The sequence below is a fragment of the Cannabis sativa genome, chromosome X (genome assembly GCF_029168945.1).
Source record: "Cannabis sativa cultivar Pink pepper isolate KNU-18-1 chromosome X, ASM2916894v1, whole genome shotgun sequence".
NCBI classification, from domain to species: Eukaryota; Viridiplantae; Streptophyta; class Magnoliopsida; order Rosales; family Cannabaceae; genus Cannabis; species Cannabis sativa.
In genome coordinates, this window is record NC_083610.1 from 16,420,025 (window position 1) to 16,447,296 (window position 27,272).

Below are 27,272 nucleotides of genomic sequence, written 5' to 3' on the forward strand. Positions count from 1 at the left end.
TTATCAAATTTTTGTAGTCTTAAATAATATAACTTACATAACTATGAAAAAAATTGGACTAAAAAATTTTCTTGTAACAACAAGAGATACATTAGTATACTCTTTTTTGAAGTGCATTTTAGGAGTACCGGATAAAATTGTAGGAAAAAAATTATTTATATTTTGTAGTGTTAAAGCATCTCCAATAAAATACTAAAAAAGTTGTGTATTACTATATTTTTTTTTATCATCTTTATTTATAATATTACTGTTATTTAAGTAATAATATTTGTATATTTTCGATACAATAATAAATGATGATCAACAATAATTTTATTTTTTTACTTCTTTATACTAAACTACAATTATAAACAGTGAGCTAAATATAACAAAAACTCAATTTTTGTATCAAACTTAAGCACTCATTTTACATTTTGCATTAAGAATAGTCTTACTTAAAAAAATAATTCTGACTAGATACAAACTCTTCCAAATTATCATTAGAATAATTAGAAAATTTTATTCCTGAACTTTCGACAATATTAATTTTGCCTCCTAAAATATATAGCTTGTTAAGAATCCCACCTCAACTTTTACATCTACAGAAATTTAATCCTTCTGTTAAGTTCTGTCCCATCATTCCGTTTAAATGATAACGTGTCTTTGTAAATTAGTAACTATGGACCTTAAATTTTGACAACTATCAAATTGTACTCCTAAAAATAAACATGAAAAAGATTTAACACTTTTTTAAGTAAATCTTAAAAAATTAATTTAGATTTTAAGAAAAAATTATTTTGAATTATTAAAAAAATTAAAAAATAAATTAAAATTTTAAAACTAATTAAGCGATTTAAAAAATTATTTATTTTTTATTAAAAAATTCATTTAAATACTAAAAATTCAATTTTTGTAAAAACTAAATTTTATGGGAACAAACTTGAGTATATTTTATTTTTCTCAAAAATGTAGATTTGTTTAAGTAAATATCTATTCTATATAAAGTGTGCCTATATAACTAAAATTCTTGGTTTTTGAGAAATTTATGGGTGAGTTTTAATTTTTATTTAATAGAATAATTAAATATTATTTATATATAATAAAATAATAATAAAACAAATCTCATTAATATTTGAACTGATATTTGGGTGACTTTTAATTTTTATTTAATAAAATAATAAAATATTATTTATATATAATAAAATAATAATAAAACAAATTCCATTAATATTTGAACTGATATTTGATGCTAAATATTCGAGAATCACAACACACTTAAAAAAAACAACCCGGGATTTGATACTCTGAGACTCTCAATTAAAAAAAAAAAGTAATATGCTCATCAAATTTGTATTTATTTTTAAACATGGTGAAAAAATGAATTATCTTTCATATTATTCAACAGAGTAAAACAAGTTTTATATTGGTTTACTATTCAACAACTTTGTCAAGAATTCTTGTAAGTTGTAACCACAAAATTGTCAGGTCAAACCAACACTTTCATTGCAATATTCACAGACTAACTACAAAATTATTTCATAGCATTTACGGAACCGCAGACCCCTAATCATCTTTAATATGGACGTATCAGAAGCCAGATCATTAACCTAAATTGGTTAATTCTATTATGTTTTGGAACAAATCGTCTATAATATAAAAAACCCATCATACTTGTATCTTGAAACATTCTTCAGGAACCAAGATTTTAAAACACAATTGTTACCTCCTTAAGGTCAACCCACTCCCAAGTCTCATTTGTTGTATTTATATCATAGACCAAAGCATGTCGGCCCTGTAAATAATAAGAAAATCAAACGTGGTTTAAATCTCAAGGCAATAGAGCCTTTTCCGTTAAATCTCAAAGATACATAAATATACAAGATAAAAAAGCCAATCTAAGAAGTGGGTGCCACGTTAAAGCTAAGGAAACATTAAGCAACTGTTAGGCTTGTTTTACAATTTATGGTGTTTTAAAAGAACATATCGAAACAATATCACATAAAAAAAACCTCCACATCATTTAATTTTTTTAAGGTAGTGTTCAACTAGGAGATCTAACGAGTTTCGCCCCTTCGCTAATGGTTTCTAAGAGTTCAAATTCCAGTATTGTATAAATCTTCAATTTGTTCTATTTCTTATATTAAATGAAATTTTGCTACTTTTTTTTTTTTTAATTTACAATTTTATTGCTTATATATTATTAGGGACATTCATGAAATTAGGATTTCTTTGAAATATACAATTAATGAGCATTACTTTTTGATCATAGTGTGTTTTCCATGACTGAAAACCTCAATAATCTCTATCATTTGATATCAAATAAAATAAAATTATCATGATGTATACATTATGGTTATTTAATGAGTAATTAGTGTGTTGAAATTGTCAAGCTGATATTTAGAATTGTTTATAATTGAATTGTTTCTTTGTCAAAATTAATATTAAGTATATTTATATGTTTATAAGTTTATCTATTTTCTCTTATGCTCATATAGCAATAGAATCATACTCATATAGACATGTTATTTTTATTTTGTAATTTAGATCTTCTTAGTCATTATTTAGTTCACTTAAACCTTTTCCGATTATGCTAACTGAAGTTTTGTTTCTTTTAGGTACTTCATTACAAAGATCTGTATTACATGTATTGTTTATTTTTGACTATGAGGAGGTGGATTTCTTTATTGGGAAACATATAGTGTGACAAATTATTGTTCATATATTTAATAATTCTTTTTGATTAATGAGATTCATATATATAAATGTGTATATTGAATTCTTTATTCAAATAATTATTTTTGATTTTTACGTGATTATTTATTGTTCTTTATTCAAATAATCTCACCTAATAACTAATAATATTTTTTCTTTAATTTTTTATTGTATCACTTTCAAATGACATAGAAAAAAACTAGCATAAAATTTAATATACGTGCCTCGCACGTAGTTTTTGCTAGTATATATATATATGTATATATATATATAAAATTAGTTTACTTTATAACTTTTTTTCAAAATAATTTTATATTTTTATTGAATTTTTAATTATTTTCTTTATTTGTTAAGATATGAATTTATAAATAAAAATAAGTTTAATTTTTCTTCAAAAAATCTTAATTTATTTAAATTATTTATTAGATTCTCAATAATTTTTGTTTAATCTTTTAAGATACCTGATTATAAATAAAATAAAGTTTGAAAATAGTTTTTTTTAGGATTAATTTAAGTTTTTTTAAAATAAATTAATATCTTTATCAGTTTTTTAATAAATTTTATTTATATTTTTTCCAAAATTAATAAAATATTATAATTGTTTTAAAAAAAAATAAAGTATTATAATTTTTAAAATTAATTTTTTTAAAAAAAAAATGGGCAAAATTTTGTATTGGTCAAAGTTGTGAGGGTAAAAATGCTAACAAGTCGTATATTTTAAGGAGAATTTTTAACAAACCGTATATTTTAAGGGGCAAAATTAAGTAATGCCAAAAATTTAAGGAATAAAAATGCTAATTATTCTTAGGGTAAATTGCGGCATAAATGCCTAATGTTTCTGATTTTATACACTTAAATACCTAATGTTTATTTTTGGTAGTAAAAATACCCAATGTACAATTCTCTTACACTGTTACTACTACTTCCGTTAACTCATAAATATGGACACGTGAAGGGTTCAGATGCATTACATTTATTTTTATTTTATTTTAAAACTTAATATTCTTAATATCAGAAACTAAATGCTACTTGTTTAAAAAAAAAGTGTTCTCATTAACAATTTTCACATGATATTGACACTTCAATTCGATAATCATGTTCCATATACTATACTGGTTCACTCAACTATGGTAATTTAATATTGCATCTCTCTTATTTTTTTTAAAAAAACAAATAATATTTAGTATTTTATATTAAGAATATTAAATTTTAAAAGAAAATAAATAAATATAATGTATTTGGGCCCTCCAGGTGTCTACATTTATTAGTTAATAACGGGGTAAGAAAATTGTAACATTGGATATTTTTGCCACAAAAAATAAACATTACGTATTTAAGTGTATAAAATAAAAAACATTAGGTATTTATACCGCAATTTACCATTATACTTATCATTATTATTTATTGATGTAATGTAATCCAACAAAAAATGTTACTTTAAAGTCATGAGGTTAAGCTTAACTTTATAGACACTAGCTAGCAATAATACTGAATAATATAAAATTGATTAAGTTTAATCTCAAAGATAAAACGGATTGTAGGCTCCACAAAGATGCATTGGAGTTGGATACGCCGGATTTCAGGTGACGTGGCGTTCCAAATAAGAATCCTGCCTCCCTGCATGGCTTGGATCAGAGTTGTTGGCTGCTATATTATTTCTTTATTTATACTTAAATTAATTATAATTATGATGATTAATTCTTTTCTTATTAGTTAAAATTAAAATTATATAAAAACAAATTGTTCTATTTTTCATTTCCAATTACATGATTATCATATTGTACCTCACATCTTTTCTGTTCTGTACCAATTTTTCTCCGGAGACCGGAGCAGTTAAGAACGACATCTCTTCTTTCCCACTGTCCGTCACCAAAAAAAAAACAAACGTCACAGTCAAACACTCATTCACTGCCACGTGTCACCACGCACAATTTTCTTTTTTTTTTATTTATTTATTAAAATACTTGTAAAACTACTTATTCATTCATTCATGCCGAAGTTGCTCTCTTCAATATTCTCTAAAACTTTTCATGGTGATTTTTGAAGAGAGAGGCAAAGTCAGAGCTTTCTTGTGACCCATATACCCATTTTCTTACAATGTTTAAACTTTTCAATAAGAACCTTCGTCTTCTATGCTCCCGTTTCCGGTGGCCGATTCGCCGGAGGTCAAAACCCAAAGTCATCATCAGGAGGTTCGGCAAATCGAGCTCTAAACCTCACGACCGAGCCCAAACTGAACCAACCAGGGTTTCTGGCTCAGTGGCTTCGGCTGCGGTACACCCAAATGGTCATTTAGGTGAGCCGGCAACGGCTATATCGTCTGTACGGGTTGCGACGTTTAACGCAGCCCTGTTTTCTATGGCTCCGGCGGTACCCAAAACGGAGAGCTTCGACGACGAAAACGGCGACGTTTTAAAGTCTAGGAGCGTCAATTTACGAACCAAATCAGTTAATGAGCGACCCAAGAGTATTCTCAAGCAATCTCCATTACATCCCAATTCTGTAAATATTACCAATAATAGCTCTGAAAATCTCTCAAAGCAACAGAAGTTCACGAAATCGAAATTGAGGGTTTCGATTAATTTGCCGGATAATGAGATTTCGTTACTACGAAACAGGAAATTAAGCTTTGTAGAAGGTGAGATTGAGAAAGAGAAAGAGGGTTCTTCTTCATCTTCCATAACTAGATTTCTCAGAGGAAAAGCTCCATTGAGATCGAGTATGAGCTTTTCCGGCTGTATAGACTACGGTGGAGAAGGAGATGATCCGTACAGAAGCAAGAGGACTGTGCTTGAAGTTTTGAGAGAGCTAGACGCTGATATATTAGCTCTGCAAGATGTGAAAGCAGAGGAAGAAAAAGCCATGAAACCCTTGTCAGATTTAGCTTCAGCTTTGGGTATGAAGTACGTTTTCGCCGAGAGTTGGGCGCCGGAGTACGGTAACGCCATCTTTTCAAAGTGGCCCATTAAAAGCTGGAAGGTTCAGAAGATTTTCGACGACACTGATTTCAGGTATTCAATAATACTAATTAATATTCATTATTTATTGATAATTATTTATTTCCTTTTTACATTACCTTTTATTATTTTCCCTTCATTTATTTGTTTTTTTATTCTTCGATGATGATTCTTTTATTATTGCCTGAATAAAGTTATGAAATGCTTAGTACTTCTAGGAAATTTCTTCATCATTTAAGTGCTGAAATGATCAATCACTTTTCTTGTAAAGAAGGTTTTCATTTTCATCATTGTGTTTTTTAAATAAGAATCTACAAAGTTAAATTGCCAACATCCATTTATTTAAATTATTCCCCAAATAATAATAATAATAAAACAGCTACTGTAAAATGTATTTTGTTCTATACATTTTACATAGCTGACTTTGTGATTTTTGATCTTTCCCTTGATTCCTTACTCTGAAAAAGTTAATGTACTATTTTTTCCTCATATCATCTTGTCTGGTTGGTATTTACGCTATATATCAAAATAAAAAACCGATGTGAGGACTAAAAGGACCAGGACATGGGCCACTATAAAATAACAGCTGTATGAATTGACCAACGGCTGTTGACTCCCACCACTCTAATTTAATCTTTTATTTATCATCATGCATTATCTTGTTTAATAATGTCTTGATTATTTGTTAATTTGAGTTGATATTAATGGTTAAATTTAGATAATATTAAATAATAGATTAACCTATGTTTCTTTGTTTCGACTCTATTATTTTTAGTTTCATTTCAAACTATATGTTTGGCAAAATGAATCAAAATAGTGTTATGGAATATGGACCCGATTTTGGCGAAAATAATTTCAAATATAAAATCAATTGCTAAGTTCTGACACGATGACTCAAAAAAGCAAAAAAGATAACTGAAGGACAAAGAAAGAAATGTACTATATTTGGTCAAGTTTATGTACTATTTTGATCTCTTTTGTAAAAATAAGACTTTTGAAATATAATTTTTTTTAAAAAAAAAAAATATAATGTCCCAACACATATTAACCAAAATAGAAGGGTTAAAAATATATTTTCTAAATTTTTAATTTTAAAAAGAGAAAATTTATATCAGTATACTTCTTACAAAAGTATATTTCTTTCTTTATTATTTTTTACTCTTTTTAGTTAGTATTGTTGATATTTGGTAGATATTGAGTATGTGTTACAATTATGTTCGAGATGTATTTTTGAGAGAACATATTTTTGTCAAAAATTATACTTTCTTTTCTAAGAAAATACTTTTAAAAACCATAAATTAATTCTAAATAAAAATTCTTTTTAATTAAAATTTAAAATAAAAAACATGAATAAATAAATAGTGTGTTGGCCAGGTACCGTAATTAAACCAAACATAAAATATCAACCCATGTCATCTTTGAGCACTTTATAATAAGGTGCATTATTTTGTGCATTTGTTTGGAGCAAGGTGCAATCAGAAAGTGAAATTTCTAAAGTTGTGTAGTATTATTTGGGCTTTGAGAGAAATAAAAGAATTAATGGTGGTGGCAAATGAATGAGAATTGCTAAAAATCACTATTGGTGCATAACACTCTCTTTAGTGTCATACCGCTATTGGTGTAATTAAGTATCGGATCTCATATAACTTAAGAAAATAACTTTTAGACAAACTAAATTGTATGTAGTATTAATTGGGCTTTGAGAGATATAAAAGAATTAATGGTGGTGGCAAAAGAATATATGTGTAATTATTATTAATTGTCTACTTTTGGTTGATTATTATATCAGGAATGTCCTGAAAGCCACAATTGATGTTCCTGAAGTTGGAGAAATAAACTTCCACTGTACTCACCTTGATCACCTTGATGAGAATTGGCGTATGAAGCAGATAAACGCCATAATCCAATCAAATAACGAGCCCCACATCTTAGTTGGAGGCCTCAACTCCCTTGAAGAAACTGATTACTCACAAGAAAGATGGTCTGATATTGTAAAGGTTCGTACACATAAATAAATATATACAAAAATTATATATTATTGCAGCCATTGTTTTTACTGCGTGCATGTAAAAATATTTTCATACAGAAACAAGTGGTAACTTTTATTTTTGCTACATAATATAGTTACATGGGAGTGGTACTTTTATAGATTTTTATAAAATTTTAAATAATTTAAAATGCATGTCAGAACTTATAATTCAAAATTTCAAAAAACCTACACGTATAAATGCTGAAATAAATATATTTGAAATATTGGAAATTATTTAAAATTTTCTTAAAATCTATATATATTTATGTTGGTAAAGCATATATATACTATATATACATTGTTTTTTTTTTTTTTTAAAATTTTAAAATCATATTTTATATACATTATACACTGTCATATGAACAGTATATGAAAAAAAATGTTAATTTATATCTATTACTAAAATATAATTAAAGATGTTATCATATATATAACTTAGTGATTTTACATTTCTCCTCAAATAATTTCGAATTACCCTCCCCAAAATAAAAAATATGCATATATATAACTATAACTGTTAGAATTTGTGAATATTTATTTTCACACATTAGCAATGTGAGAGACTAACTCTAATAACAGCTCCACTTTGCTCACAAAGGATCACAAGTAGTTTTGATACTATGTTTTTCTTTTTAGAATGAGAGAATAAGATTAATGATAGTAGCTCATTCATCTTATATATGACAATTTATTTCCACACATTAACAATGTGGGACTAACTCTAATAATGATAACTAAAAATACTTATAATATTCAATGATTTTTCAAATATATATAACTCTCTTACCTTTAGATTTAATATATTTGCACATACTGATGCAGTACTATGAAGAGCTGGGAAAGCCCACACCAAAGGTGGAAGTAATGAAATATTTAAAGAGTAAAGAGTACACAGATGCTAAGGACTACGCCGGAGAATGTGAGTCAGTTGTGATGATAGCCAAAGGCCAAAGTACGTGCCAATTAATTAATTACATATTCCTTTGTAGTTGTCAATTACTGTATATAAATGATTATATCGTGTCTAGTTTTTATTCTGTCTTGATCCATAATATATAACCTGATATATTGAGCTAATTAATTAATATTGGAATATATATATATATATATATACAGGTGTACAGGGGACATGTAAGTATGGAACTCGAGTAGATTACATATTGGGTTCTCCAAACTCTTGTTACCAGTTTGTCCCAGGTTCATACTCGGTCTTTTCATCCAAGGGTACTTCTGATCACCACATAGTGAAAGTTGACATAACAAAAGTAGATAACACTGGTCAACAAAATGTCACCACAAAGAAAAGACATACTAAGAAGAAAGTTGTAAAGGTAACAGGCTCTTCTCAATCCAAAGCTATATGGAAAACACATACGACGTAAGACTATAATAGATTTGAATTTCTTTGTTTTTAGAAATTATAAAAAAATAATTTATATATATTAACTAATTATATGATTTATAGGTCTAGTGTTTTTTTTTCTTTTTCAAAGTGAGAAGAGTATCTGATTTTGAAGCTGCTCTGCTCTTGTGCCCTACGTGTAAATCATCTATCGGAATTGAGTGCTAGCAGCTGCTGCAATATATATTACATGATCTATATATTTGTTACTCTTATATTTTCTACACATAAACATTAAACATTGAGAATATCATTAATTATTAGAATAGATTTAAGTATATGTAAAAAAATAAATATTTTTTATTTAAAATTAATTGAAAGAAAACCCATGTTCGTGCATTAATACTATATATATGTGCATTCATTCAAAAAAAAAAATACTATATATGTGCATAAAGTTATCAAATCAAATTATATCCGATCTAATTATTGGATGAGACATTCGATCTAATGAATCACCGCTTCGATTATTGTCCAATTGTTATCAAATTAAATTTACATATTTTTGAAATATTTTTATTAATTATCTTTTAAAAATCTATTAAATTTGAAGCTGCGTAACTAGATTGTTCAAGCATTTCTTTTTAGGGAGTTTCAACAGAGATAAGGTGAAATAGATTTTCTTTTTGCAAGAGAAGTTCGATTCTTCATTCGAAATAGAAGTTACCATCAAATTTAGTTACATAGTAATAGGATAATTATGTGTCAATATTAAATTGCATGTTGGTCCATTTTATATCGTTATTAAAATGAAATAAAAGATAAATAACGTGGAAAATAAGCAATAGGATATAAATACAATATAAGTACCATAAATAAAAAATAAATATCAAGTTTAGAATTTAAATATGATGCATGCAAACACTTAGAAAAACATACATAAAACAATTTAAAAATTCCACGATATTAAAATTCTGCTTTAGGGTCGGTCAAATTAATATCGAATAATCTACAAAACTTGTTTGGTCTTTATTAATTGTAACTAAAGTAACTCTTATTTTTCTTACAAAATAAAGTACTGTTTGTTTGGTCAAGTTATGTCCCCTAGTGTCAAAGACAGAGACATGACTTTGTGAGTGTAATCCATTATTTCAGATTTCATGACTTAACTTAGTAGCGCCGCCTTAAGGGTTAGTATCACACTAAAATGTATCACTTTATCCTATCATAAAGGAAGCCAACCTTGACAATGTATGGTTCAGCACCTTTCTTAAGGGGAAGAAAACAAAACTGTCTCAAGGCCCTCACCATACCCTCGGTGTTACACTAATATGGAGACTATGGGTTTCATAACAGATGACAATCCCCTCTCCCACTCATTATTTTAAATTGTGTTTATCTTTATTAAAATCTCTTTTGAATAATTGATATTAGTCTTTAACCAAGTTGTAATACATTAATTAAATTACTATAACATAGACCTGAAAAATAATTTAATTAATACCATATTACATAGTGATTTTTGAAAATACCATATTTTGAAAAATATTAGCTAATTACGTGACTAACTTTTAAAGCAAGTCACTTGGTGTGTATTACTAGGTTATTAAACTATTTAATACAACCTAGCATTTTATATAATCGATTTCTCTAAATTCAATGCACATAAAATATATAGGACAATCCTAAATAATTATGTTTCTAAGAGATGCATGATTATCAAAAGTAAACTCTATGGGATTTTATATTGACAATTAAATGTGCATGTACTAATAATTATCAAATAATTAATTAAACATGAGATTGTTTCAAAAGTCATTGCTAATAGGCTTAAAGTGGTTATGCCTTCTATTATATTGGATACTCAAAGTGCGTTTCTTCAAGGTTGTTTAATATCCGATAATATTATGATTTATGGAATAATGCATCATTTGAAAAGGAAAAGAAGGGGTCGTGATGGTATTATGGCGCTCAAGCTAGACATAAGTAAGGCTTACGACCGTCTTGAATGGGGATATCTTCGGGCCATGCTCGAGAGGATGGGCTTTGATGGAAGATGGATCAATTTAGTTATGTCTTGTGTGGGTACCGTTTCTTACATGATTTCCCATGGGGGTAAGGAGTTAGGTCCTATTACTGCACAACGAGGCCTTCGTCAGGGTGATCATCTGTATCACCGTATCTATTTATCCTCTGTACTGAGGGGTTCTCAAGTCTGTTGCGTAGCTATGAACAAAGTGGTTTAATAACGGCCTGCAAAATTGCTAGAGGAGCACCGGTTATTTCACACATGCTTTATGCAGATGATAGTTACATCTACTGTAAAGCTACAGAGGAAGAAGCGTATAATGTGAAAGAATTATTGTACACTTATGAGATGGCTTTAGGGCAAAAGATTAATTTCAACAAGTCGTCTATTTTCTACAGCCACAACACCAGCACTTATCATCGGGATACAATCTGCCAAATTCTTGGTATATATGAGGCGGATGAGAATGGCACTTATTTGGGGCTCCCTTATTCGGTTGGTAGGAACAAGAATGCTATTCTTGGTTTTCTGAAGGACAAAATAAGAAAGAGAATTCAAGGCTGGGAAGGACGAATTTTATCTCGAGCAGGAAATGAAGTATTGCTGAAAGCGGTTGCGCAATCGATTTCCAGCTATGCTATGAGTGTTTTTTTGTTACCTTTGGATACTTGCAAGGAGTTGGAGCGTCTTATGGCAAAATTTTGGTGGCAAACTGATTCTATTCAGAAAGCAGGTGTTAGTTGGATGAGTTGGAACCGGTTGAGCCGTCATAAACATACTGGAGGCCTTGGCTTCCGAAGCTTGCGGGATTTTAACTTGGCTCTTCTTGGAAAGCAATGTTGGCATTTGCTAGTCAATGATCACTCTTTGGTGAGTAAAGTTTTCAAAGCAAGATATTATGCAAATGGTTCTTTCTTTTCGGCTGAGTTGGGAGATAACCCAAGCTTCATATGGAGGAGTATTTTTGAAGCTAAGGGGCTGTTACAAGCAGGTGTCACTCAAACCATTGGTACAGGTGATCAAATCTCAATACTAAGGGACCCTTGGCTTCCTCACCGCTACAATAGTTTTGTCTCTTCAACTCATCCTGCTCTTCAAAACCAATATGTCAGCAGCCTTTTAATATGGACGACCGTGCTTGGGACGAAGAGATTATTAGAGATCTCTTTAACGTTCGAGATCAAGAGCTGATTCTATCTATTCAACTAAGTACAACTGTTACAAATGACTATTAGAGTTGGAAATATGAAAGCCTCGAACAGTACTCGGTCAAGAGTGCTTATAAATATTTACAAGAAATGAAAGGGGCCTGACCTAATGATGGTGGTTCGAATTTTCGGAAGGAGCTGTGGAATCTGAAGGTTCCACCAAAAGTTAGTCATTTTCTATGGAGGGCAGCTTCGGGTTCGCTTCCTACTTGTTTTCAGCTGAAGCACAGGCATGTTCCTGTTAATTCTATATGTCCTTTGTGTAATGCTTCAGATGAAACGATCTACCATGCTTTGGTGGGGTGTGATTTTGCTCGTGCGTGCTGGCATAGAACTATGGTGGACGTGGGCAGCACTTTAAACGACACTTTCTGCAATTGGCTGCTGGTTTTGTTTAGTCGTGGTAGGCAAGAAGAGATGGAGGAAGCTGCGGTTGTTAGCTGGTCAATTTGGCTTGCTCGTAATGACTTTGTTTGGCAACAAAAGAGTCGTACTGCTGCAAATGTGGTTGCTTCAGCAAGAACTCTGCTTGATCAATACAAATTCGCTCAAAAAAGAAAGGGTCTTTCTTTGTCTCCGTTGATTGATGGGGACTGCATGCTTGAGCGGTGGCCTGCACCTGCTATAAATAAGATCAAAGTTAATGTTGATGGCGCTTTGTTTGAGCGAGAAGGCCGGTTTGGTTTTGATTGTGTGACTCGAGATTCCAGCGGTAATTTGGTAGAAGTTTACACGATGGGAAAGGTGGGGCGGGTGCAACCTGAAATAGCTGAAATTGTTGGCATTAAAGAAGCTTTAAGCTGGATTGACCGTCATTTGTGGGGACAAGTGATTTTGGAAACTGATAGCTTAGTTTGTGTTCAAGCCGTGTAAAGCCAAATTACTTTATCATCCTCTTTTGGTCTGTTAGTTCATGATGTTCGTACTCTTCTCTTATCCTTAAATAATATTGAGTTGTGTTTTGTCAAACGATATGCAAACAAGTTGGCTGTTTTAGCAAGAGATTCTTTTTTCTCTACAGGTTGTGTGCTTCAGTTAGAGGATTGTTCCAACGAAGTGCGTTCTATTATTTTTAACGATTGCTAGTTAATAAAGTTGCTAAGTTTATTCAAAAATAATAATAATTAATTAATTAAAGATTAAATGAAATGTGAACTGAATAAATATTGGGTATTTCTAAAATAATAATTTTTGAAATAAAAGAGATAAACTACACTAGAACAATCTCTCTCATAAAGAACTCTTTTTCTATTGTTTTTTGATGTAGCTTTAGGAATTTCACACCATCCTCCTTTGACCATTAATTTACCATTATGTAACTAGAAGCACTATTTTTAATTACTAATTAATTTTATTAAATTGATTTAAACCTCTCTTTATTAATTGTAATTAAATAGTTAGAATTTATTTAATTATTTTAAGAGAAATATTTTAAAATATTTTAAAATATTTCAAAAATAATTAATTATTAATTAATTTTTAAAATTAACTATTATATACAATATATAACATATAGTTAGATTTTAAAACATTTAATTAACTAACTATAAGACAAGATAAATGTGCATTTAGGTTAGTTTAAAATAATATTATAAAATATTTGTAAAAATAAGTTATAACAACCTATAACTAGTTTTAAGAAAAATAGTTAATTTATTATATAATAATATAAATATAAATAACTATCATATTTATTCAAAATAAATAATTAATTAGAAAATATTATAAGCTTATAACAAATTTTTTTAAAAAAATATTATTTTTATATATTTTTAAAAAACATCACTAACCACTTTTTAAAAAAATATAATTTTTATATGGTATATATATCCTTTTTATGATAAAATATAATTTTAAAAAATAAAATATCTTGATATCTTTTTATTTGAAAAATGATAAATACATATACCCAAAATAATAAAATTACTTTTTGAAAAATTATTTATTTTAACATATTAAAATAAAAGAATAATACACATAACAAAATATCTCATATTTTTATCTTATTTTATTTTTTCAAATAAAATATTATATATACACAAGTGAGGGGCCAGCCTTTGTGGCCTTGGATGGTGGTGGCGGTGACGGGTGGTGGCGGTAGTTGTCGACCACCAGGGGATGAGGAGGAGGGATCGTCGGTGCTGGACCAGTGTGGCAGATAGAGGATAGAGGCTTGCTCCGTTTTGGCTAGAAATGGGTCAAAAGACTCAATTGCTCTAATCATGGAGCTTGACGGCCTCACACCTACCATGATTTTGTTGGGTTTTGTATCATAAATAAAACTCATTTCAATATAATCAGATTTACTAATTAATATAAGATCAGAAATCGATTCTGTGTTGCATGATTCGCATGATAATATTTCATGAGTTTTGGTAGATCGAGAGGTTCAATGGTGGAGGAGAGGAGATTCGGTGGAGGTGGTTGGTGGTCTCGGTGCATGAGTCTGGGTGTATCGGTGGTGTGAGAAAGAGGAAGAGAGAGCGAGGAAAAGGAAGAGACAGAGAGAGAAATGAAAAAGAGGATATTTTCAATAGAAATTGAAAATAATAGCATTTAATTGTATAAAGTAATTAGGAGTTTAAATTTTATTAAGAGATATTTTTTTTAAGGATATAAGATGAAATTTTACCAAATTCAATTAGATTTGTCCTATTTAGAGGGATGAGAGTTTGCTAGCTCTTAATGTTGTCTTATAAATATAATTTTTAATTAAAATAATAACATAAAAACTCACTGTGAAGTAGCAATTCTTGTTAATTTTGAGCTGGCATGTTAAATTAATACACATTTTTATTTGTGGAATAGAAGATTATGGAACAGTCATGACCAACTGAAAATGACACTTTACAAAGCTTTCACCACATTTCAATAAATTGTACAAATGCATTTGCTCGTTCCCAAGTATAAATATATATTTTTTTAGTATAATAATCAAAACTTATAAACTCTTTTAAGAAAAAAAAAAAAAAAACTTATTATCTCAAAAAAAAAAAAAAACTTCTAAACAGAATATATATGCTTGTCAAATTAACCATTAATTGTTATATTGAAGCAAGTTTCATTCGATTAAGACTCGGAAGACAAAGGAGAACACAAGAAAGAACAGAGAAAGTTATTCTGATCTGACTTTAAAACGTAAGACTAATAGAAATTAATAACACTAATGAATTAAGTAGTAATAATTAATCAAAATTACCGTGAAATATTGAAACATCAACCAATAATTTGTTAATGATCATTATGTATTATTATTAGTTCTTGCAAAAATATTGATTATAACAAGCAAAGAAAATGGAAAAGAAAAATAGGGCATATATGATATGAATATTATAAATAAAATAGAGGATATATATTATGGGTTCATCTTCCCGCCAAAAATGAATTGAAAGCAATATTGGCAAAACAATAAAAGAAAGAGAAAAATGGGTACTCAGTAGTAATGGTCACTGGTCAGGACTAGTATAAGGAAGCATTAGCCTCGTGGTCGTTTCTCCGTCTAGGCTCGGCGTACGAACAACTCCTCTTCGCTGCTTATTCTTCTCCATAAAGATCTTCAACCGTCCATCACTCCTCACTCTCTCAAGAACGTATCTTGGCCGTCCAAACTCATCCATCGAAGACAAAAATGGCGGCAAATTCTCCAAACCCGAACCAATACTGTTTCTCCTCACAATTCTTTCAGACATTGCTGTTTCATTTCTCGGTTTTAAAATCGATCTTGATGATGGTGGTAGTCCTTCCAGTACCGCCCGATACGAATCATCATTGAGATTAACGCTTCTCATTATTACGGAGCTCTCAAACCCCAAGCTCTCACTCAATTCGAATCCGCTAATATCGGCTTTATTGTCAAGGCATCCCAGAGCTCTGGTATCGCCGTAAGTATTAGATGCACCTTCATCGGCTCCGTTACCGGATTGTCGGTCGACGGCGGTTGACGCAAGAACGTTTCGCTGTACCGGAGCAATGTCGCCGGTTGATGGTAATGCGCTGAGTAAACCGGTTGTCGGAGGCGGAACATTCTTGCACCGATGAGTATGTTCTTCTGGTTGTTGGTCACTAAGCATGGTTTTCTTGAAGATACCCATACCTTTTTTCCAACTAATATTTTAGTGTGATAAAAATCCCTAAATAATATTATATATACGTATAAATAATACTTAAACAACGGTTTTAGATGAACCGGAGAAGGTCAGTAGTTTTGGGCTTTCGGCCCGTTTATTGACAAGGCCCATTTTGAACGCAACTCGTTACTAATGGGAAATTTACATGGTGTACTAATTTTTGACATTTTTTTATAAAAATATTTTCAAGCGGTATTTTTTACTTTTTTATAGTATTTTTTTTATAAGTTTCATACTGCAGTATACTGTGTTAAGTTTTCACTAGTGTTCTACTGGTGTTTTTTAGCTGTTCTACTGTTGTTTTGAGTTGTTCTACTGTTGTTTTGAGTTGTTCTGTTCTGTGTTCTACTAGTATTTTATAAAAACACAGTATTTTTTAAAACTTTTCCGTGTTATAATATTTTTGTAAAAATTAACCCAAATTCTAATGTTTTTGTAAGTTGCTTATTAGTAATTTTTCTCCCCAAACTTTAACATGTACCAAATTATACCTTGAATTTTTTTGGCCGTTAAAAATTTTCCCTTAACTATTGAGATTGTTAGATTTAAGGATTTTTGTCTAATTTTAGTAAAAAAAATTCTAACATGGATGAAAGTTCAAGGGCATGGTTTGGTAGATATGAAAGTGTGAAGATTATGGTTTAGTACATAAATAATCACTGAAACATTAAAATTGAATGAAATGAGAAAAAAATACTTAAATCTAACAATTTCAATAATTCGGAAGAATTTTTAATTCATAAAAAAATTCAAAAAATACGATTTAGTAGATGTAAAAAGTTTTTGGAAAAAAAATTAGTAATTAGCCTTACTGATACTATACTCAATGTCGCGGGAAAATTGGCGTTGACTCTTTTGTTTCAAAGTTGATTTAATCAAACTTTGCTGGCTTCACCAACAACCTCCCTAGTCACGACGGCCGCTGCTAAACTGAACGGGAAGCGCACAGTAATATCCTGCGCACACTTATAGCTCGGTTAGAGGGAGATGGCAGATGACGAGAAACTCCTGAAAAAGCTTGAGGACTCCACTAAGGATGCCATGCGCCACCAGCTTGAAACACTCCACTCCATACTCGAACACCAGGGTGGCGTACGTTATCTCCAGCGCCTCCTGCAAGGCTACGATGCGCCTTTCGACGTTGATACCTTTCGCCGCGTCGTACCGTTGTCAACTTATGAGGATTACTCGGACGACATCAATCGGCTCGCTGATGGCCCTCACGATCATGATCGTGGTCAACCTCTTCTGTCCGTTGATCCTCTAATCTGCTTCTTTTATAGGTAATTTTTCTTTCAACTTCTCTTTTGTTGTTATGGAGATAAGTTTGTATGAAATTAAATATTGTTGGGTCATGAAGCTCTGGCACTAGCTCGATGAAACCCAAGTTGATTCCTTACTATGATTCACATCTTTCAAAATCGGCCTCGTATGTGGCTCATCAGGGCAGCGCTGTAATTCTTAGAAGGTATGTGTTTGAGTGACCTTTGATTATTTAATGTTATATGCATTTGGGTATTAGTTAATCAAATTATGGGTTGATCGATATGAAACTTGTTACCAGATTGTTTCCTCCGAGACCCTCAGTCAATAAATTTATTGGCTTTATTTATGCTGATAATGTCACAACTACCAAACTTGGTTTTAAGGTGATGGCTGCTTCTGCTTTTGCTTTTCGGAATAATAGTAGTAAGGCTGCCTATTGGGCTCATTTTGCCTCAAGTTCTAGTACTATAGAAATCATTCTTGGATCCAATGTTGAGCACCAAATGTATTGTCATATTCTTTGTGGACTTAGGAACTCTGACCTTATTGATGGTATTCGTGCTCCCTATGCCATAGGCTTGATCCGGGCATTTTCACTCTTGGAATCCAAGTGGATGCAACTATGTGATGATCTTGAAAATGGGTTCTTGAGTTCAGAAATTTCTGATGTTGCAATGAGAGATTCAGTTATTGAGGTTCTTGGTGGGCCTCAAGTGGAACTTGCCAACAAAGTTAGATCAATATGTCAAGAAAAGAATTGGGGTGGAATTGTGAGGAAGTTATGGCCAAATATAAGATATGTTAAGTGTGTTACCACTGGAAGCATGAAACAGTATTATCCAAAACTTAAGCACTTTGCAGGAGAGACACCTCTGTTAGGTGGTGACTATTTTGCTTCAGAATGCTGTGTAGGTATTAACTTGGACATTACACAACCTCCAGAGACAACCCGATTCGTGTTGCTTCCTACAGCAGCCTACTTTGAGTTTCTTCCATTTGATTTCAATCAGATCAGTTGTGTTGGCGAACAAACGGTTGACATTTCTGATGTTGAAGTAGGAAAAATGTATGAAGTGATTGTCACTACTTACAGAGGATTATATAGATACCGTTTGGGTGATATAGTAAAAGTTGTTGGTTTCCACAACTCATCTCCAGAAGTTGAGTTTATAATGAGAGCACCTAAGTCTCTTTCAGACATAATAACCGAGAGGGGTTTGATGTCTGCAATTGAAATTTGTCAATCTGTCATGAAAAATGCCTTGAGACCAGAAATCACAGAGTTTTCAAGCTTCTTAGACTCGGAGCTAAACCCGAAGCAATTGAAAGTGCTAGTTGAAATTGGAGAGGAATGCATGATTGTGGAGGAGTCACTTATTGTTCTTCTTAGGGAGATTTGCTCTATACTTGAGGATAACTTGGGAAGTCTTTACAGGGTTAAGCGAGATAAAGGCGAAGTAGGCTCTTTGTTGCTAACCGTTGTAAAGCCTGGTAGCTATGGTAAGCTGGCCAAGGTAGCCATTGATAATGGGGTATCAGCTAGTCAGTATAAACCACCAAAGATAATACGACGCCGTGAAGCTGCAGCTTTTCTTGAAAGTTATAGTCTTGTTACTGTGAGTTCGGATTCAGTTGAACAAGGGAGAAATTGAACCATGGAGCCCCCAAGTGGTGGCCTGGGGTGTGTGTAGAATTGAGTTCATGGAGACTCTATAACTACAAATTTACAGTAAATCACTTTACAATAAATGGCCAAGAGCATGATAGAATATATATACTACAGCATTGTAAAGGTGTAAACTTTTAAAACAATGAGTTATTTGTTTAAATTTTACAATTATGCTTCAATACAATTGATTTGATGTAAATTAACTAAAAAAGTAAATAAGAGTATTTAAATTTTATTAAAACTATATAAAAAAAATTATTAAATAAATAAATAAGTTGTAAATATATTAATTAGTGACAAAAATATAAATATAAATAAAATATATAATACATATTATGATGTAAGTTTAACTTATATTTTCTGTCAAATTTGACATAATTTTTAGTATCTCAAATGTGAAATTTAAGACACATTTGCATAACTATTAGAGTATCATTTTATTAAAATACTTTTTGGGAATAATACTTTTTAATATCACAAAATAAATTACAATTTTTATTTATCATTGTTACTTACTTTGAGATGGCTTACAATATTATTACTTGTAATTCTAAATTATAGAACATATGTGTTGTAATAATGCGTCATGATTTAGAGAAATAAAAAAAATACTAAAATACACCAATGGTATTTAGTACTACCTAAAATGTTATATTATTATTATTGTAATTAAGTATCAAGTCTCACACAATTTAATATAATAACTTTTATAAAATATCTTTAACTATTCATAAAGCGTCACCTTATAGTAGTATTCACCACTATTATTGTAGCAAACAAGATTCTAATAAGTGGCTTGTGGACCTAACTGCTCTAGCTACGTAAAAATTTCGGTCATAAGCTTCTTTAATTCACTCTTTACATATATTATTATTTATGTGTATAAAGTTTAAGAATTGGTTTATTTTGTATTGAGTACTTAATTTAAAGTAATAAAAGCCACTAAGGCTAGTTTAGTAGTGAGAGAGGGATGGGAAAAAGGGAGAGGTCATGAATTCGAACCTAGAATCTTAAAGCTATTAAGCTATTAATTGATTGTAAAATATCATTATGCTACAAAATAAAAATAATTAAAGTAATAATATAATAAGAACTTAAAATAATAATATAATAAAAAATATTCTAAATGGAAAGAGTCTGACCTTAGCAAGCCAACCTTTTGCTTTAATAAATGATTTTATCTTGTTTTAACATTTAACTATTAGTTATGGTTAATAATAATAATAAAAAAAAATAATTAAAAAAAAAACTCAAGCATGGTTTTGCACGACTAAGAATATATCTCAAAAAGTTGATAAGCAAAAAAAGAATATATCTCAAATATACCATAAATGATTTGTGTAATACATTGCGCAATTTTCATTTTGGTATTTGAGCTTACTAAACTGCCAAGAATTACAGTACTAAAACATTTAATAGTCAAATTTTCCAAAGAAAATTCCCCACAAAAATAATACTTTTTTATTAAAAAAAAAAATAATAAAAATGATTTCTCAAATCTCTACACGTTAATGGATGCTTGGATTTGTTCCAATGTTTTCCCTTTTGTTTCTGGCACCACTATGATGATGAACAATATACTCAGAACATTAATTGCTCCATAGAGAATGAAGGTACCTGAGACCACATTCAAAGCCCAATTAAGTAGGAATATCTATAGTAAAAAGAACAAAATTAATACTTAATACACATTGTTTTTTGGAACAAATAAAAGGAATTGTCACTTATACTCACCATAAGAGCTCCAGGACATTAGAAAGTTAAAACTGTAGGAACACAACCAGGCACCAAACCAATTCACCAATGTTGCTAAGCTTCCAGCTTGACCTTTGATATTAATTGGGAAAATCTACAACATGGATATATTCAGAATTATTAATCAATAAATTCAAGAAGGGAAGAAATAAAAATCCATATTCTTTCTCTGTGGTAGGTATAATCATATAAAAGTAAATCTTGCAAAATTGTTACCTCAGACATTACAACCCAAGGAACAGCTCCCATTCCAATTGAGAATGATCCAATGTAAACCTAGCGTTCAAAGAAAGAAAAACTCTCAAAAACCTTTGGTAGACACCAATATCTGAATGGGGTACTTGACAAAACAGATTATATATATACAATTCTTTACAAAGTAATATTTCTCACACTTTCCATCTCAGTCTAGAATGCTACTATTACTAATATTTGAATAGATAATATGATAATATACCAGTATGCCAGTTACAGCAAGAATGGGGACTGCTTTGAGTGCCAATTCATGAACCTGTAAAGGAAGTTTTTTTTTGTTATTATTATTATTTTATTTTGTAATATTAGATATCCTAAAAAACCACAAATGTTTTGGTGTTGGATTCATAAATCTGTACAATATGTACCTTGAAGTAGAATGAAAGAGCAGGAAGAAGGCAGCCAAGTACCAATCCTGATCCCGAAATCTTGAAACATTGAAATAAGATTAGCTCTTTAGACATGGAAAATGGGATTTCAATAAGAAAAAACTTTGAGGAGAAAAGATCAAAGTGTTCTACCAATAACAGAGGTTTTCTTCCTAATTTGTCAACCACTATTGCCCCAAGTCCAGTAACCACAACCTGAAAAACAAAAACACACCAACAAGTTAATATTACTATAATAATTTTTAGTTTTTAGTGAAATGAAGAATAAAAATAGGAAAACCTGAAGGATAGCATATATTGTAGTTCCAAGGCTGGCTGAGAATCCTGAGATATTATACAAAAATGAATATTAAGTACATGTTTAAAGCTAGATTTTAGAGAGAAGTATCTGGTTTTGGTTTAAGATTTAAACTCGGGCAAGAAGTATCTCATTGCACTATTATGATCACAGTACCTGCTGATTCAAAAATGCTGCTGGTGTAGAAACAAACTCCATTAATTCCACCAAATTGTTGACAAACCATCAATCCTATTCCTATCTGTTCATAAAAACAAAACAGAATCAACAGAAATAACTAAAAGATATAGAAAGGGTAACTCTATGATTTGTTCATGATGAATTATTACAGTAACAGATCGTTGATATCTCTTTTGGAACAAGTCCAACATTTTGGCCTTTGGAAGGTTTTCGAGAGTTGTGATATAATCCTGCAAACCATGACATGGTATCTCTTGTTATGTTATCTTAAAAAGACTAAGACATGTTCAAAATTGGTAGCAAAACACAAAAGTTTATGATCATTGTTCATTGACAGGAACCTGAATTTCGGCTGCCTCCTGAGCTATGTTGGCATTCTTACCACGAAGCTTCTGCAATGAGACTTCAAAGTCTTTATGACGTCCTGTCTTCGCCTGCATTCATAGCGAGGTTGAGAGTTGAGACCAGGAAGAGAGTTTATATTGACTTTGTTCTTTTTACACTTTGATAGCATCATACCAGCCATCTAGGAGACTCCGGAATGAAAAAGAGACCAAAAAGCAAAATAGCGCATGGAATAAGACCTGCGAATACTTTGAAAGTGAGTAATTTGCAAATGTATCAATCAAAATAGAGATTTCCACTCCTAACTATACTTCTTTGAGTCTGTCTGACTATTTGTCACAACTGTTAATACATAATATGCCTATGAAATTTTACCAACTAATGCTAATGTCCTCCATGAGAGTACATTGCCAATGATGAAGGAAACAGATACTCCACCGCAGATCATGAACTACAAGAGCAAGAAGACATCATCAGGCTTGCTCATATTTCATGCTTTTCTTCTCTTCAAATAACTCTTTCCTATAAAATGACTATAATCTCTAAAGCATTGCAACATTTGAATATGTTCACCTGGTTTGCAGCAGTTAGTGATCCACGAAGATTCTTGGGTGCGATTTCAGCTATGAAAACAGGTACCTTACCATTTGTCCAAAAGAAGCATCAAAAGACAATGGTTTTATCAAGTAGGATGAACTAAAACGACTAGAATGAGAAGAAACTCACCACATAGGAAAAGGCTCCCATCCCATATCCAGTTGCAAGTCTTCCAAGGTCCAAAGGCAAAACTCCCTTTTTAGCATTCAAGATTCAGGAAATTAATAATACATAATATAATATTATTGATCATATAGATAACTATGATATAAAAAGAAAGACCACCCAACCACAAACAACTTAAGTTTTTTAGGTGAAAAAACTCGTGAAATCCCAAATTTTGATAGAACAGACCTGAGCAAAGTAAATGGAAAGCCACCCTGCAACACAGAAAGCAGTATACACTCTCATTGCCTGCAAAAACAAGTACATTTGCTATGTTAGATTTAGACTGAATTCTGAAACGAAAAGTTCAGCAAGTATTCAACATGGTGCTATCTTGCTTACCCATTTTCTACCAACATAATCAGCAATTGGACCACTTGTGATTGCACCAATCATAGCACCAAAAGTCAATATGGAACCAAATAGAGAATACTGTGTACATATACATATACATAAAAGAGTGGAAAATTCAGCTTATAAATATCATAGTCATAACAAGTATATTCACAGAACACATTCAAAAACCAATATTCAGTCAAGTTTCTTTTCCAAAAATCACAACATTTCATCAATAATTGATTTGAATACTGTAGCTTTCAATCTTTCTGAAATTGCCTGACTGAGATTTTAAAAGTTCATAAGCAACAGCAGCTGTCTTTCTTTCTTGCTAGTTTTGACCATGAAATTTCATTTCAAAGTGCTTTTCTCTACATACCTCGTCTAAAGATAAGTTGAGATCCCTCCTTATAGCAGTCTGAGTAGGTGATGAATAACCCGCCTGTCATTTAAACAAAATGTCTCAGAAATCATAATAACAAACAAATGTGTCTGCTTATTACCTTAATAAATAGAGTAGTTGAAGATGATTATATATTTCTACTAAGAACTTACACAGGTTCCAAACTCATAGGAACCACAAACTGCAACAAAAGTGCTAAAGTAAACCATCCATGGATGTTCTCTGCTACTTTCATGGTCAGTTGATCCATCTTCAACAACCATGAGTGGCTCTCTTGTCTCATCTTCTTTGGTAGCCATTTCTGCTTTTTCTAAATAACCTTCAGTTGATTATCTGGGTTTCTCTTTCTCCACATATATAATTAAAGAGTGTTAGAAGATAAAGATTCAGACCAAGTGTATCTTAAAAATGGTTTTTCACCAACTCACTTGAAAATAAAAAAATCAAGAAACCCACTTGGAGGGTGTTCAGTTTTCTAACAAAAATGTCACTTTTCAATTCCTATGTTTGGCCTACAATTCCTCTTTCCCATACTTCTCTTAAACTCTTTTAAAATGTAACGTAGTCTAATATTATATTATATGATATCTACACTTTTCTTGCTCCAATTTGATACTCCTCTATATAAATTGACAAGGCAATAAAATATTATAGTTTAGTTTAATGCAGAATTCCTTGTCTTTTTGCAGGTAAATCAATTAAATAGCACATGGTGTATCTATCTATCTATCTATGAAAAAGATCTAAAATGAGAATAGTCTTTTGTTTTACCTTCTCTATTGACTGTTGAGGCAAAATTAAAAAAGAAAAAGGTTAGATTAAATTAGACAATGAGTAAGAAAGAGATCCAAAACAATGAATGTTTTTGTTTTGGGTGGTCCTTAATTGAGTATGGCCCACATTATTTGGTCCTCTACCTGTGGTTGCAATGGATTTGAAATTAGCTGGCGCAGCCCTAAGTTATTACCAAGTTGAAGAAAGACTACAAAAAATTGATTTGAATCAAATAAGATCTTGTGAAAATGTGTATTTTTATCATTCTTTCAACTACCATATTCTTATAATTATCAAAGAATAGCATCAAATTATATGAAGATGAAAGACGTGAAGGTAGCAGTTGTTGCAAGATTAGTGAAACAAAATGTTAATGCATACCAGCTAGTGGACAGGTGGGGGTGGAAACGAGACAGGTGATGAGTGGGCAATGCACCTCTCCCATGCAAATGCAATTTACTCGCACTCATTCTCGACTGGTGGCGGGACGAGAGTTGCCCTTGAAGGAGGTAAAATCCATATGGAGAGGGAGACTTTTTGGCAATCAATTTTCACATGTAACAAATTATAGTAATTGAGAAATACTTTTTTGTTTTTATCAATTAACTAAAAATAGTTGTAGTTCTCAAAAAAAAAAAAAAAAAAAAAAAAAGACTAAAAATAGTTCTATATTAAAATCAATTTAAATCTACCCTTTATTATGCAATATACTCTTATATATACTACCTTAATTAATTGACTCTTAAATATAAATAACCCCAATTGTACCATAGCAGCCATGGGATCTCTACCTCCTCTATGACTCAAAATATCTTATAATAATAAGGATATAATTGGTAGAGTAGTTGAAAAAAAAAATTAAAAATTTAAAAGAGAGTAAAATTGAAAAACACTTAAACTTTTTTTTTTTTTTTTGATGAATTTAAAAACACTAACTTAAAAGAGGTATATAACTTAATTTTCAGTAAATTATACATGGGTTTTTTTTTCGTGTATATATTAAAATGGTAAAAATATTACACAAATATATTGGGCTGACCCTATAAATATTTGTACCGCAATAATTAAAATTTACAAAAATACCTCTTGCCCTAATCTTTCAGCCGCACGAACCACCTTCTTTAACAACAACAGCTTCTAGCAACCAAACCAGCAGGCCGACCGTAAAGAAATCAAGTCAGACGGAGAATCACCATAAATTCTGGCTATTTCACTTAAGAATAAGATCGTAAGAAATTCAAACACATATGATTTTGAAATTTGAGAAAAAAATATACAACACTTATATTTATTGTGAGGCAATTAATATTAAACCTTAAAATAACTAATAATGCCCTTATGTAATACAACAAAATTTACCACAATTTAATTTTTTTTGTACGATTCGTGTATTGCCAATTTTAATTTTTATTTTTTTAAAATAATAATATTGTAGTTGCACAACTATTAATTTTTTAGAATTAAAATTTCTTGACAATGACCAACTAGACAAGTCAAATATACTATCATAGGATGCAAATATAATAACATCATCCCTAAATTAGAAGAGAAATGTTAAAAGGTACTATTGGTGTCTAATATTTTTTTTGGTGTCATATTACTATTAATGTAATTAAGTATCATGTCTCATACAATTTAAAAAAAATAACTTTTAAGAAATATCGCTAATCTATCATAAAATAACACCTATAAAAAGTGTTGGACACCACTCGTACTCAATAACAATACGCTAATTAAAAAAAATAAAAAATATAACAAATTAAATCAATAAAACTCATTATAAACTCTTTATTTATTTATTATTTTCAGGAGGATTGCTATTAGGCACTTAACGCACTTAAATTCAATAATAATTACAGTAGAACCTCTATCCAAGAATATACTTGGGACCAAGTAAATTATATTCTAATTGGGAGGTTATAAATAAATAGAGTTACACTAAAAAAAAAAAATTAAAAAACCAAAGAATATCAATGTAACAATAATAACAATAAATAATCATTAATACTATATCATAATAAAAATATTTTAGAATAAATATAATACTCACACATGTATTATAATTTAAAATGAAAATATTAATTTTACATAAATAAATTTACAAAATACATGTATATATTTTATTAAGATGTAATTATTCTTGTATAGAGGTATACTTTCTTAATACGGGACTTAGAAAATGTATAACTAATTACAATTTAGAGATTATTCTTATTTATAATTGGCCCAAATCGGGACTTGATTTTTTTATAACAAATTATAAGTTATTCTTGAATAGAGTATTCTTAAATAGAGGTTCTACTGTAGTATGAAGTGTTTAACGATTTTATTAATAATTACTCAATGAACCCAACAATAGCAATAGGAATTAGGATGCCAAGTTACCATGCATTGGTGCCTTTTAGTTTTAGTGTTTATCATTTCTGTGTCGAAGATTGCAAATTTAGTTACTTTTGG

General features: G+C 30.4%; 4 protein-coding genes across 5 annotated transcripts; 3 read left to right on the forward strand and 1 right to left on the reverse strand.

Moving 5' to 3' along the window:
- Positions 1-4,665: 4,665 nt before the first annotated feature.
- On the forward strand, positions 4,666-9,292 carry LOC115702965 (uncharacterized). Its single transcript, XM_030630444.2, has 4 exons — positions 4,666-5,702; positions 7,438-7,645; positions 8,500-8,629; positions 8,794-9,292. The coding sequence occupies exons 1-4, from the start codon at positions 4,789-4,791 to the stop codon at positions 9,057-9,059; spliced, it is 1,518 nt and encodes a 505-aa protein (XP_030486304.2). The 5' UTR covers positions 4,666-4,788; the 3' UTR covers positions 9,060-9,292.
- A 3,300-nt stretch (positions 9,293-12,592) lies between these two features.
- LOC133032062 (uncharacterized) lies at positions 12,593-13,129 on the forward strand. The gene has a single exon (XM_061105881.1). It carries the CDS (start codon positions 12,593-12,595, stop codon positions 13,127-13,129), a length of 537 nt encoding a protein of 178 aa, XP_060961864.1.
- Positions 13,130-17,210: 4,081 nt separating this feature from the next.
- On the forward strand, positions 17,211-19,483 carry LOC115707249 (probable indole-3-acetic acid-amido synthetase GH3.6). Its single transcript, XM_030635147.2, has 3 exons — positions 17,211-17,666; positions 17,744-17,851; positions 17,948-19,483. Exons 1-3 carry the CDS (start codon positions 17,371-17,373, stop codon positions 19,299-19,301), a joined length of 1,758 nt encoding a protein of 585 aa, XP_030491007.2. The 5' UTR covers positions 17,211-17,370; the 3' UTR covers positions 19,302-19,483.
- Positions 19,484-20,578: 1,095 nt separating this feature from the next.
- LOC115702938 (sugar transporter ERD6-like 7) lies at positions 20,579-25,529 on the reverse strand. 2 transcript variants are annotated; one of them, XM_030630434.2, is made up of 19 exons: positions 25,197-25,529; positions 24,194-24,384; positions 24,018-24,080; positions 23,645-23,734; positions 23,492-23,551; positions 23,267-23,332; positions 23,114-23,179; positions 22,916-22,991; positions 22,715-22,779; positions 22,537-22,629; positions 22,345-22,425; positions 22,172-22,256; positions 21,998-22,041; positions 21,850-21,912; positions 21,697-21,756; positions 21,531-21,584; positions 21,290-21,349; positions 21,053-21,167; positions 20,579-20,935 (listed from the first exon to the last, which is right to left on the reverse strand). In XM_030630434.2, exons 2-19 carry the CDS (start codon positions 24,338-24,340, stop codon positions 20,820-20,822), a joined length of 1,404 nt encoding a protein of 467 aa, XP_030486294.2. In that variant the 5' UTR covers positions 24,341-24,384; positions 25,197-25,529; the 3' UTR covers positions 20,579-20,819. The 2 variants fall into 2 exon arrangements, with proteins under 2 accessions (XP_030486294.2, XP_030486273.2); XM_030630413.2 differs by lacking the exon at positions 25,197-25,529 and having other exon boundaries at positions 24,194-24,727.
- Between the last annotated feature and the right edge of the window lie 1,743 nt (positions 25,530-27,272).

What these genes read in the sequence shown, in the direction of transcription:
- LOC115702965 (XM_030630444.2), top strand. Translation starts at nt 4,789, where the DNA reads ATGTTTAAACTTTTCAATAAGAACCTTCGTCTTCTATGCTCCCGTTTC. An exon ending in TTCGACGACACTGATTTCAG is followed by an intron (nt 5,703 to 7,437) that starts GTATTCAATAAT and finishes TTATTATATCAG; the next exon opens with GAATGTCCTGAAAGCCACAA. An exon ending in GATGGTCTGATATTGTAAAG is followed by an intron (nt 7,646 to 8,499) that starts GTTCGTACACAT and finishes ATACTGATGCAG; the next exon opens with TACTATGAAGAGCTGGGAAA.
- LOC133032062 (XM_061105881.1), top strand. Translation starts at nt 12,593, where the DNA reads ATGGTGGACGTGGGCAGCACTTTAAACGACACTTTCTGCAATTGGCTG.
- LOC115707249 (XM_030635147.2), top strand. Translation starts at nt 17,371, where the DNA reads ATGGCAGATGACGAGAAACTCCTGAAAAAGCTTGAGGACTCCACTAAG. An exon ending in CTAATCTGCTTCTTTTATAG is followed by an intron (nt 17,667 to 17,743) that starts GTAATTTTTCTT and finishes TGGGTCATGAAG; the next exon opens with CTCTGGCACTAGCTCGATGA. An exon ending in AGCGCTGTAATTCTTAGAAG is followed by an intron (nt 17,852 to 17,947) that starts GTATGTGTTTGA and finishes ACTTGTTACCAG; the next exon opens with ATTGTTTCCTCCGAGACCCT.
- LOC115702938 (XM_030630434.2), bottom strand. Translation starts at nt 24,340, where the DNA reads ATGGCTACCAAAGAAGATGAGACAAGAGAGCCACTCATGGTTGTTGAA. An exon ending in CACTAACTGCTGCAAACCAG is followed by an intron (nt 22,992 to 23,113) that starts GTGAACATATTC and finishes TTGCTCTTGTAG; the next exon opens with TTCATGATCTGCGGTGGAGT. An exon ending in CAATATATGCTATCCTTCAG is followed by an intron (nt 21,913 to 21,997) that starts GTTTTCCTATTT and finishes TTTGTTTTTCAG; the next exon opens with GTTGTGGTTACTGGACTTGG.